At 50.5% G+C, this 12,215-nt stretch overlaps 1 protein-coding gene across 1 annotated transcript in view; it reads right to left on the bottom strand.

Moving 5' to 3' along the window:
* Positions 1–803: 803 nt before the first annotated feature.
* The window catches only part of ZFHX3 (zinc finger homeobox 3), a 263,648-nt gene continuing 252,236 nt past the window's right edge, over positions 804–12,215 (bottom strand). The window contains exon 11 of the mRNA XM_075073615.1: positions 804–823. Within this exon, the coding sequence (XP_074929716.1) occupies positions 818–823 (6 nt within the window). The 3' untranslated portion in view covers positions 804–817. The remainder of the gene's footprint in view (positions 824–12,215) is intronic.

The following is a 12,215-nucleotide window of genomic DNA, read 5'->3' as shown; positions in this document are numbered from 1 at the left end:
CTGGTTTGATCTTGCCTCCCAGTTTTCCCTGACCTTCCTTTCTCTCTGCCATTATAGACCACAATTCCCTCTTGTTTACCCCATCTCCCAGGTCTTCATGTTCCCATTACTGTGGACTTTGTCACCTGTCCGTTGAACCTAGTTTAAAGTCCTCCCTCACTAGCTAGCCAGCCTGTGTGCAAATGGGCTTTCCTCTTGAGTGAACGCCATCTCTGCCTAGCAGTCCTTCCTCAAATAGCATCCCGTGGTCGAGGAAGCCAAAGCCCTCCTGGCGACACCATCTTTGCAGCCAGGCATTCACCTCCATGATGCATGTAACCCTTGCGCCAGGCTATGTGGGCAGCAATAAGGGCCAGCTTCAATATATAGGAGTTCCTCTTGACATTATGAAACAGAACTGGCTCGCACCCCCTCCCAGAAATCTGAGAAAACTAAACCCACAACACTTCTAAGAGGCAATACTTCCCCACTCACAAACACTAAGTCTGTATATAACAAAAGAAAACTTGTATTGAGAGATGGAACTCTGAATTCATTTGGCAAACACCACAACAACAATCCAAAAGCATGCAAACAAGTAAACACTTGCCCCACAATATCCTGGGCAGCATTCTTTGCCTCAGTTTCCCACCTTGTGGTGTGAATGCCCAAATGACCCATGTTCCTTTAACACCCTACTCCCCTTTTCCTCCGCTGCATCCCACTCCCAGTTGGTTGTCCGACGCTAGCAAAGTCCCAAAATTATGGGGTGCGTTCATGTGGGTTCACCAGAAAGTGGGGAACAGGATGGGAGTGTCAAGCAATGCCTCTGCTGCTGCTACCACTGCTGCTGCTGCTCACGGCCATGTCCTGTGGTCCCACCATTCAGCCCAGTTCTTAGTGATTTCACTGGGTCGTGGGGAACCTCCCATGGAACACCTGGCCTCACTCCCTCTGACTTTCACATGGATTTGGCATTGCTACCCATTGCTTAATGAGTGAGGCTCTGCGTAGGGTGACTCTCCTCAATTAGGCCATATTAAGTACAGTTCTGCTCTCTTTCACTCATACAGTGACAGTAGTTCATTGTCCCTGCACCCAAGTCTTCAGTGAATTTTAACCCTTTGGCAAAGCAGCGCTGCCTGCTGACTCCCTAGGTGAATTAGGTGTGTCTATGCAAATAGTCTGTTCCTGAGGTCTCTAGAGATGGCAGGGGAGAGCTCATGCAGAGCCTGGTCCACACTATGTACATTAACCATGGCTCTCCAAGGGACATTGCTTGTCACAGAATCTATGGCCAGAAGGGACCACCGGAGCGCACAGGCCACCAGCACCCGAAATCAGATCAAAGCATCCCAGCCCTCAGGAGCCTGGACTGTTCTGGCCACAGGCAGCGAATAGGAGGGACCAAGGTGCACCAGTGCCCGATGACCCATACCTTCCAATAGTGGGGTGGGGTGGGGGGACAGAGTGAGGCTTCAACAGTGTTACTGAGCATGCTCAGTACAAGCCAAATTGGGGGTGGGGGTGAGGGCAGCACATGGCCCCGCCACACCACCTCTCCCAAGGGTCCCCACAACAGCTCCTGGATTGACCAGGTCTGAGGTATCCAGTTCTTCACTCCTTCTTGGGGAAGGCAGCAAAGCAAAAGCAGAGTCTCCACTGGACACCCTGGTACAGGTGATTGAACGTTCCAGCAGGTACCCCAGGGAGAGATCTGGTAACGGTGAAATGAATGAAAGGGTTCCCAGGAGAGTAGCAGTCAGTGGATTAACTCTAGAACAGAAGGTGCATCGGTACAAGGTCTGCACACAGGTACAGGAGGAGTAACATGCTCACAGATGTGCTCTGGCTCTGAGCACAAGCACCCTGCCCCAGTGAACCCTGACCACAACAGTGCTTCTGCTTGGTAGCCTGCTCATCCACCTCCCGGGCACACACTTGGTTCCACAGCTAGCAAGGAAGCCTAGCTGGAAACAATGGTGCGTGATGGACTAAAACCCACCCACCTGAGGAGCAGAAGCCTGGATGGCGCTAGGCGTGCAGGCCCCAGACCCCCATTATCTCACTGGAAAGGAACTGATCCCAGGTGGAAGAGAGCTCTGCAAAAACCCTGCAGTCAGGCTGGTGTTTGAGTCTAGTACAGAGTGTCATTAGTCTGGACTCAGGTACATGGCAGCGTCTGCATTACAGATAGAGGAGGCAGGGCGAAGCCTCTCTTCTAAGCTTATCTCCTGTTACTGATCCATGCGCATCTCCAGGTCATGACTCTGGAAAGCAGAAGAGGAAAAAATGGATCATTTTCAAACATGAGCATCTTAGCAGGACCTGCTCCTGCAATGAAACCCTCAGATCAGCTTGCAGGCACCCACTTCATTCACCCCTGTGTCAGCCTGACCAATCGAATGAGGGGCATGGGCATCCCCCAGCCTCCAAGTCTGACAAAGAGTTTTTCTCTCTGAAATTACACTGGAAAGCAGCCACCACTTCAAGGGCTTTGGTGCTAAAATTTCCCCTAAGCTTAGAAATAGCCTCTGTGCCCTAATATCATCCCTCATGCCATACAGCGCAACCTGACTGGGGTCTGTAAGCACTAGGACTCCTGCTCATTCATAGAACCTGATGGAAGCAATACAAGGCTTTCCCTCTTGGCTGGCCCCTCACTCATCACACTCACCCAGCACGGCACGAGGAAGAGGTCACTATTTAAAACACTTGGCACTAAATACACGGGGACACACACAGGGCAACCACACTGTGGCCGCAAACACACAGACGCATGCATGCTGCTCCCCAAGACTGGGAGAGGAGGGGGAGCTCCCCTCGTTAGCAGAGGAAGGGTTGTGCTCCTACATGCCACCTGCTTCTCTCGATACTCTAGGCAGCATCCTAGACAGAGATTTCCACAGCTTGGAAGCTGCATTAGGGCACAAAATGAGACATATGTAAAGCAGCCCTAAAGCTGAGCGAATGGCAGCACGTAGCGCACTCAGGGCACGGAACTGATGCTGGAGGAGTTCACTTGATTAATGGAAAAATGAGCTGCTGGGCTTCCAGCAGCATCTACCAGAGCCATGGCACTTCCCTGGCATATGGAAACAAGGATGAAAAATGCCTTTCACGCTTGTCTCCTCTGGTAACATCTCTGACCAAACAGTCAAAAAGGGACAATCATTCTAGCAGGCAAAGAAAAGGTGAATCCATTATACAGGCACGGCCGTCAGCCCAGGGGTCTGTGGGTCCTGCTCCATCAGGTATAGCACTTTGGTATTGCACACCTCTCCTGTGGAGGGAGCGAGATGTCTGAGCTACTGATTAGAACACGATTCTCAGTAGTCACCCCTGCCTGTGCCAGCCCCTGAGGAGTCCCCCAGTGGAGGAATTCTAAGCAGAAATGGAACCCCCACCCTACAACAAGCTAACACATGCTGCTCTGGGAGCCACATTCACTGGGCTGGGACAACAGGGGCCAGATCTGCACTGCCCATTAGGGCCCTGGAGAAGAACATGAAATTCAGGAATTTACGGGAAACAGAAAAGCCTAAATCTCAGAGACCAAGTAGAGAACATGCCGACTCCAAACCAGAAAACGCAAAGGGCTCGAGAGTAAAGGCAATATGGCATTTATCACATTCCTGTCCTTTTTCTGCCCGCACTGGAAACCAGGTATTGATACCTAAAAATCTTTTGGAGGAAAAAGCCTCAGTATGAACAAATATGTTCCCTGTGTGCTATTTCTACTGTCCATAGGCAGGCCTTGCTATGGGCTTAGCACGAGGGAGGGAGGGAGAGGGTGGCCATATACCTGGATGTGCCCTATTAAAACCAGCTCTTGCCTGCTCAGTAATAGCTGAGCTGGGCTCTTGGGGAGCCTCTGTCATCCCTTCTCTGCTGACACTAGAGGAAGGTGTGTGTCTCTGATAAGACATGGATGACCAGCGTCTCCATGGCAACTGACTGAGCTCCTGATATCACACCTCATTACAAATGAGATAGATAGTCAAAAATAATGTATTAAAGTGGACAAATAAAAAAAGAAGCCTGCCTTCTATGTGGAGAGTAGATGAACTAAAACAAGTAACTTCGGGTGGGGGGCGGCGCCGGGGGGGGGGAGGGCTTCCAGCAGGACAGATGCATATTTCACTTGTCAGTCCCCTGACTTTTTTTAATTTTATTTTACAGCCCACCCACCCTGCTGTGTCCTGAGAGATGAATGAGGGGCACTGGAAGATGCAGGAGTGGAGACAGCGAGGGAGAGAAGGGAAATGTGGCCTATGGATTAATCAAAGAGTTGATTTCCTCGCTCTGAGTACCTTGCTGAACAAGAAACTCTGGACCCAGGGGAGTTGGGGATGTTCCACAGCCCAGTCCCTGGGACAGGAGAGAAGAGACTAATATGCCAAGAACACTGGTTTTCTGCATCTCATTATCTTTTGAAAATGAGCTACAGAAGGGACGTCCGCCAGACAGGGACTGACTTGCTAAGGCCCCCACAGCTTCTTTTATCAGAGCCTCCAGGGCTCTCATTGGCCTACACAGGCCTGGAGGACCCACCTTCACTGCTCCTTTCCTGGGGCAGGGTGTAGAAGGACTGTGGAGCCTCCAGCAGGCGGCCATGGAGACCTGGCACACCCCATCACACCATCTTTAACGCCGTTAACAGACTGCCAAGCAGGGGTTTTCCCTATAAAACTCTCCACAGCAATACGGAAAGGGAACAAGGGACGCTGTCAGAATGAAAGGCTTACTTAATTCTCTACATTTACATGTTTTAACTGTTTTTCCTTCCTTTTCTGTATCTTTAATGAAAAGGACACAAAGCCGTCTGCTGGTTGGCAGTTGCCAGCAATAACCTGACACAAAGCCCCAGACCACATGTAACTGTTTCACATCACAGCAAACAAGGGATTCGTTAAGATCTTATCCTTTGTTGGGCCTGAGACACTCCTCTTTACAACACCACAGGGGCAACATAGTTCTGGCCAAGGTCGAGTCCCTTCCCAGACAACATGCACAGGTGGAAAATGAAATGCAAAATAAAGCATCAAGAGACCTGGAAACCCCACTGCCCACCTGGTACGAGTTGTAGGGCACTGTCTGAGAGTCTAGCTGAGCAAAGGCAGGAGCACCCCAGTGGCTGAAGCACAGGGAGTGGAGCCTTGCACTTGGTCATTCTGATTGTGGCTCTGACACAGCCGCATGATATGGCCTTTCCCTCTAGTCCCTCGTTTGCTCTAACATGGGACAAGGCCGGTTTCTCACCAGGGCAGGGAGCGGGCAGGATCAGTTACCTGGAAAGAAGGCAGCCGCAAAAATGTCACATTCACCTAAGTGCAGATGAACAGAGGGAAGACGTACCCTCGTCTCACAAAAATGGCCTGGATTGGAGAAAACACCGTCTCCTTCCACCTCTAAGGTTCCAGGGCCCAAGTACCTCTGACAGGCCTCCCAGTTCCTCTTCATTCGGCTACAGCTGGCCGGGCTGGCTGGCTGGCAAAGGACAGGATCCACCCTCTCCTGATGGCCCTTTGCCCTGAGAAGAGGCCCTGACAGCTGGCCAGGAGGAGTTTATTGTGGCCTTTGCTGTGCAGCGCTAGCCATTCAGAATCGTGAGTCGCCATTGAGCAGCTCCGCTGCCATCTCTGTCACACCAGGCCCCTGCCAGGAACCTGGGACTGGTTCTCTAGAGATACGACTTGACGTCCCAGTTGAAAGAGTTTATAAAAATACCCAAGAAGTGGCTTCAAGTCAAGCTGGAACTGCCGCACTGCAGGTGTTGGGCCCTCTTCCTGCTTCCAGACACTCCTCTCCTTTCTGCGCACTTACCCCCGGCTGGACAGAGCTTTTCCCTCTGGCGTGGTGTTTTCAGGGGCTTCCATTCCACAGTCCACACTGTCCCCAGGGCCGCCAGCACCACCAGTGCCGTTCTGCAGAGTCACAGGTTTCTCCTCAGCCCCCAGAACTATTTGCGTTTGTTAGTGACGACTGGGCTTTGAAGGACCCTGTTCCATAACCTGTCTTGTCTGGCACCTGTCAGCAGCGACAAGGTCCCGTCTCCTGGTGACAGGCACAGAGGTAGCAGGCCCAGCATTCATTGGGCCTAGCACCATTCAGGCAGCTTACAGGTTGAGGAAGGGCATGATGGGAGACCAGGCCTGAGAGGCAGGCTGTGGAGAGGGGACTCCAGGGCTGAGTGTTTTTTGCTGCGATAGGAGACAGAATCTTCAATTAAAACCTGAAAAAGCAGATCAGCTTTGAGGTTTGTTAATCAAGGCATCCAACACAGGACAGAACTCCCCACAGTGGAACCAGCCCTCGGCTCTCTGGAATATTTCCCCTTACAGTCACTTTACACAACGCCATGTTATCCTGGGACCCTGCCACCTCTCCCCTCTGGCAGGACAGCTCAGGGGTGGCTTATATCCTCTCCCCCGCTAACTAGAGGCTGGCTCAGAGGTGTGGGGAGCAGGAGAAGTGGGACTGCATTCTAACCAGCAGGACCTTGGTCCAGTGAACAAAACCCTGGGGATGAGGTGGCTCTGAGCATCACACACCATGCCTGGAAGGCAGCAGTTTGCAATGAGGAGCGATTCCCACTGGCTCCCAGCACCCCCGTAGGGGGAAGTCTCTGTGCCCCATCTCCAAATCTGCCAAACCTGAGAGATGCCTGCGACAGAGCTGCAGTTGGAGTGTGAAATGCAGCGAGTCCAAAAAGTGCAGCAGGATACAATAAGACGGAGGCAAACCCAGCACAGGGGGAAATGGCAAAATCTATTAATCTGGGACTTGTGCTCCTGTTTCAGGCACCTGGTTCCCATTAATCTCCCCACACTAGATCCCTGAGTGCGCCAGCATCTCCACCCTCCCTCCAGCCTTGTAAATTCAACCACAGATTTAATCTTTACAGATTCCGGCTGCGCAGGAGGAGGAGCGAATGGTGGTGATAGAGCCAGAGCCTGTCACAGTGAGAGTGTAACCACCCAGAGACCCTGCCCGCGAGAGCGCCCAGATGACATGCCGAGGGATTGCTTCCTGCCTGGAGCCCCTTCCCACACAACAGACGGGATAAGCAAACCCCTTTTCACCTGGCCATTTTCCAAGAGCAGGGTATGGCTAGGCCGAAGGGACACATGTTGAAGTTATTAATATGTCTATGCTGTTCTCCCGCACTGAGCTCAGTGATCAAAGGCCCTGCTGAGCGGGAATGGATACAGTGTCACAAAATGGACACTGAAATTCTACATTAAAAAACAGCTGTGCGCAAATACTCAGCAGTCTATGCACACATTAATCTGATTACAGAGAGGAAGGAGAGCTTTTCCCTGCCTCTGCCCTGCTAATAATTTTCTGTCAATTCTGATTTTGCTTTAACCTCCGTCCAGCCCTACTGATGTCCCTGTGCACCAACAAAGTGAAAACAGAAGGTTCTGTGAAAACTCAGCGATGGAACACTGGCCCCAGCTTGCAGGTGCTTCAGAATTTTGTTCACTGCCAATACACAGCAGTTTCAGTCCCTTCAGGCAAAGGCTGACCCCAGAATTTCTTTTTTGTTAACATTCTGTAGTAGAAACAGAGGGGAAATAGTTGGAAAATTCCCTTATCAACATGGCCAACAACACATGACATCTGGTCACTCACCGCTGGACACAGAGGGAATAGAAGATTAAAGAAGAAAATACCACAGGATTGCCAACACCAGGAGTTCAGAAGTCACCAGTCAGGCCACAAAAATCATAAGCTTTCTTTAGACAGATTAGATTGTGTTTTTTGGTCTGATTTTATAACTCACCTGGCCCCTCACAATAGCCGTGAGACAGTCACAGCACTGCCAATGCTCACAGTTCATTGTTAGGAACGTGGTTTTGGCTCTCACTAGCAAGCCCCAACAAGCATGGGGCCTCAGTCGAACCAGGCACTGTCCAAACACCAAGCACGAGACAGCACCAGGCCTGAAGAGTTTACAATCAATTGAAACGTCTGGTGGAGAATTTGTGCCCACACACAACTCATATCAGGACCAGCAAACATCCACTAGCAGGGAACAACTGTCAACTCCTGCTGTGTGGCACTGGATTCCCTCTGTGGAAAGGCTGCATTGCTCCATAATGTCCTGAGGGATCCAGGCCCTGCTAGTGCTGGTGGCATGAGGCTGTTTTCTAGAGTGATATATTTATTAAATCAAGTTCTGACCTTTTTCACATTTACAAGGCAGAGTTGTCCACTCTCTGGCCACAGAAGCAAAATCTCCATCTTACCGCTCCTAGGCTCTGAATGCTCCAGCCTGATCTTTAAAGGGGCAGCACTCACTAACTGAAATATACATACACTAGAATGCAACTGTGTAACAACTATTAATACAACAGCCAAATACTGTATTTTGAAAAATAAAAATAAACTCATTCAAACGATGACTCCAGGAGCCTCACATTAACTTTATGCACTTTAAATCCACTGAATTTGGGGTTAGGGCTGAAATTTAAAGGAGTCCAAACATGTTAGGGTCTGGAAATACAAATTACAGTAGTGAGACAACCCTAACTCTGCCCTGCAGTAACACCAGGCAGTAACTAGAGAATTCTGGTTGATGCATTAGATCACAGATTAAATTACACTGATTGTTGAAAAAAATCTTTTTTTTTTCCTTCTTGCACCCCTCTGCCACTTGTGTCACTTTCAAAACGGCCAGCTAGTTGTGGGCAAGCTATGGGCTCAGTTCCATTGAAATCAGTGGGAGATGGGAGACAGTTTTAAACAGTAGCTGTATATAGAATATTCCGTAGAAGAACATTAGCCATCAGAAGAAACTTTCAATTAAGAACAATGGGGCCAACTTAACACTACCCCTCTGCCCCCCAAAGAGAGTCATTACCTGGTATGGTGAAATGGCCTCGCACCAGGTGCTGAATTTCCAGGAGGACCCATTTTAAAACTAATTTTAACTCAAACTAATTGGCCAATTTACTCATAAATTATCAGAAAAATAATTCTGTACTCAAAGTAAGTGCTGAACATTGGGGGAGGATTAGGCTGCATTCTGCACATGCAATGAAGTGTCTGGGTCCCTGTGTTCAGCCCTAACTACAGAACTGCAAGCAACACTGCCACAATGTATTTCTTCACACACCCCCAGCCACACAGTCAGAACCTATGTTTCCCCCTTCAGTCTGCTGAGCCACAGCACAGAGCTCCAGGAGTAAGTGTGAGAGTCTCTGAGCAGACTAGCCCATACAAGCTGTCAGCACACTCAGGTTGGGGTTAGACAGCAGAAACAAGTGGGCACTGCCCCTCTGGGGACGGAACCCGGGATTGACAGATGGAGAAGCACAAGTTACTACCATTTGAGCTGAAGATCCTGATCTCTCAGTGTAGCAACAATAGCTGTCGTACAGCTCTGTGGGTGTGCTGTGCTAGATGCACCAGTTATGGGGAGGATGGCTGGCACTGGATGGAAATTGCCCAGTGGAACATTTGGCCATCAGAAAAAGGATGATTAATCAAAAGCAAGCTATTCAGTGGGAATGTAGTGAGTGGGACAAATCTTTGGAAGGCCACCAGAATGCAGGTTTCCTGCCAACTCACTCACCTGCCTGCCTCATCTACTAAACAAGAGTTCAGCATACACAACTTTGTATGTAACTGAACCACTAGTGGCCGACACAGACATCAACTGCGTTGATGCAGCTCACAACAGCACCTAATTTGGGCCACTCTTTCTGTACGGCAAGGTGGCTGAGACGTTGTTCTGTTATTTTAGAGAGCCAGGTTCTATGGCAAGCTGTATCTGATGTGACCATGTGTAAGTTCTCAGTTATTTTACCTGTACATTTCAGTTATACCATGCGAACCCCCACCCCACGCATGGTAAGGTAGCAATAAGAAGCCTTGGTTTATAATGAGGGTTATAAAGCGCAGTCATACAACGCATTCCAGCGAGGTAGGCAAAAGACAGCGGAATTTCATCACAGTGTTATTATTCTGCATTCCTCTAATGTTCTACATGCTGCACAAATCGCTGCCAGCTCGGGGGGAGTGGATAACTAGTCAATTCTTTACTTCTCAAACCAAAAAAACATTTAACCCCCTGTTCAGCGGCCAAATCTGGGCCAAGAGACAGTCACTGCCATATAACTCGTACACACTGAATCAGCGAAGGTGCACCAATAAGGCTCGGGTGGGGGGAGGGGTGTCACAGCAAGACACTGGACGTTGCACTTCCTCTTAGCTACTGTTCCAAACATGTGCTCTAACGTAGGTCTTGTTCCCTGAAGCCCATCCTCAGGGCCATGTCACTAAACTAGGCAAATGAGTGCAAAGTCAGAAAACAGCAGGCTGCTTTCAGAGAAACAGCACCTAGGAAACGAGCCAGTAAGCTATTCATAGAATATCAGGGTTGGAAGAGACCTCACGAGGTATCTAGTCCAACCCCCTGCTCAAAGGAGGACCAACTAAATCATCCCAGCCAGGGCTTTGTCAAGCCGGGCCTTAAAAACCTCTAAGGAAGAAGATTCTACCACCTCTCTATGTAACCCATGCCAGTGCTTCACATGTGGTAGCATTACTAACAATAAGCAAATGGCTAAGAGGTAACTGAGTTTAGGCTTTGGCTCTGTGTGACTGCCCTATGTGAACAGCACTGAACTCGGCACACCTGCATCAGAGCTAATTAGCTGGGGCAGCATATGGACACAAAGAAAGCACCAGGCTAAGTATCCTTGCCCTTGCCCAAAAATAAAACCAGGTGGCTTTCCTCGGACATAATACCCCATAAACACATAAGGCTTCCTTCAGCAAGCATAGCTAGTTTTCAAAGCCAGCATCATCCTCTGGACAACAGCCAGCTCTCGTTCTCTTCCTTCCTGGCTGGTTTATAGACCCTCAAGAAACCAGGTTCATGCTGCCACCAAGGCTCATTCGGATTCTTTCATGGCACACCCGCCCTTCCACCCACCTTTGTTAACTGACTGCGGACGGGGTGAGGGGGCGGGGAGCTCGCTGCTAGGAGAGTTGCTTTTTGATACCTGTGAGACTTTGGTTGCCCTTTAAAAGGCATTTGCATATAGATGTGTAGAAAAATTGCAAATTAGGTATATAGGGTCCTGGACAGCTAATTAGCTATACAAGTAAATGCTATAAACACGACCCTTTCTCTCGGTGCAACACTGGTACACAGGACACTGGGGCATCATTCTTGTATAAAAGGATGGTTTGGGCCAGTAGCTCTACACGTGTTTTTGTAGCATGAAGAGATGACTGTAGGCACAGGGTGACCAGGTGTCTGGTTTTTGACCGGACCACCTGGTCGAAAAGGGATCCTGGTGGTTCCAGTCAGCACTGCTGAGCGGGCCATTGACTGTCTGGTTGGCGGTGCCACACAGCAGGGCTGGCAGGCACCCAGCTAGCCTCCGTGCTGCGTGGCTCCCAGAAAGCAGCTGGTATGTCCCCACTCTGGCTCCTATGCATAGGGGCAGCCAAGGGGCTCTGCACGCCACCCCATACCCCAAGCACCAACCTCACATCTCCCATTGGCTGGGATCTGCGGCCAATGGAGCTGAGGATGCAGTGCCTGCAGATGGGGCAGTGTGCAGAGTTGGCTGGCCTTGCCTCCACATAGGCACCAGCGAGGAGACACGCTCGCTGCTTTTGGGAGCTGCTTGAGGCAAACGGTGCCCAGAGCCTGCACCCATCAGGCCCCATGCCCCAATCCCCCTCCCGCCATCCAAACCCTTCAATCCCAGTAAAGAGCACCTTCCTACACCTAAAACCCCTCATCCCCAGCCCCACCCTAGAGCCCGCACCCCCCGCCAGCCAGAGCCCTCACACACACCCCTGTACCCTAACCCCCTGCTTCAGCCCAGAGCCCCCTCCTGCACCCCAAATCCCTGGCCCCGTCCCAGAGCCTGCACCCTCAGCTGGAGTCCTCACTTCCCTCCTGCACCCCAACCCCCTGAGCCAGCCCGGTGAAAATCGCAAGTGAGTGAGGGTGGGGAGAGCAAGCGACAGAGGGAGGAGGATTTAGTGAGCAGGGGGCAGGGCCTCAGAGGAGGGGACAGAGCAAGAGTGTTCAGTTTAGTGTGAGTAGAAAGCTGGAAACTCTAGGTAGGTCCGGTGTGTGTATGGCTGGCTCCACCGCATCCCCGGTAGAAGAGCATGAATTAAAATGACTCTCTAGTGCCTTTGGCCATGAGGTGCGCACTTGTAAACTTAGAGGACAGAATGGAGCTAATCCTTCACTAGTG

The sequence above is a fragment of the Chelonoidis abingdonii genome, chromosome 19 (assembly GCF_003597395.2).
Source record: "Chelonoidis abingdonii isolate Lonesome George chromosome 19, CheloAbing_2.0, whole genome shotgun sequence".
NCBI lineage: Eukaryota > Metazoa > Chordata > Testudines > Testudinidae > Chelonoidis > Chelonoidis abingdonii.
The sequence above is the reverse complement of the archived record's forward strand: the minus strand, read 5'-3'. Positions and strand labels throughout refer to the sequence as shown.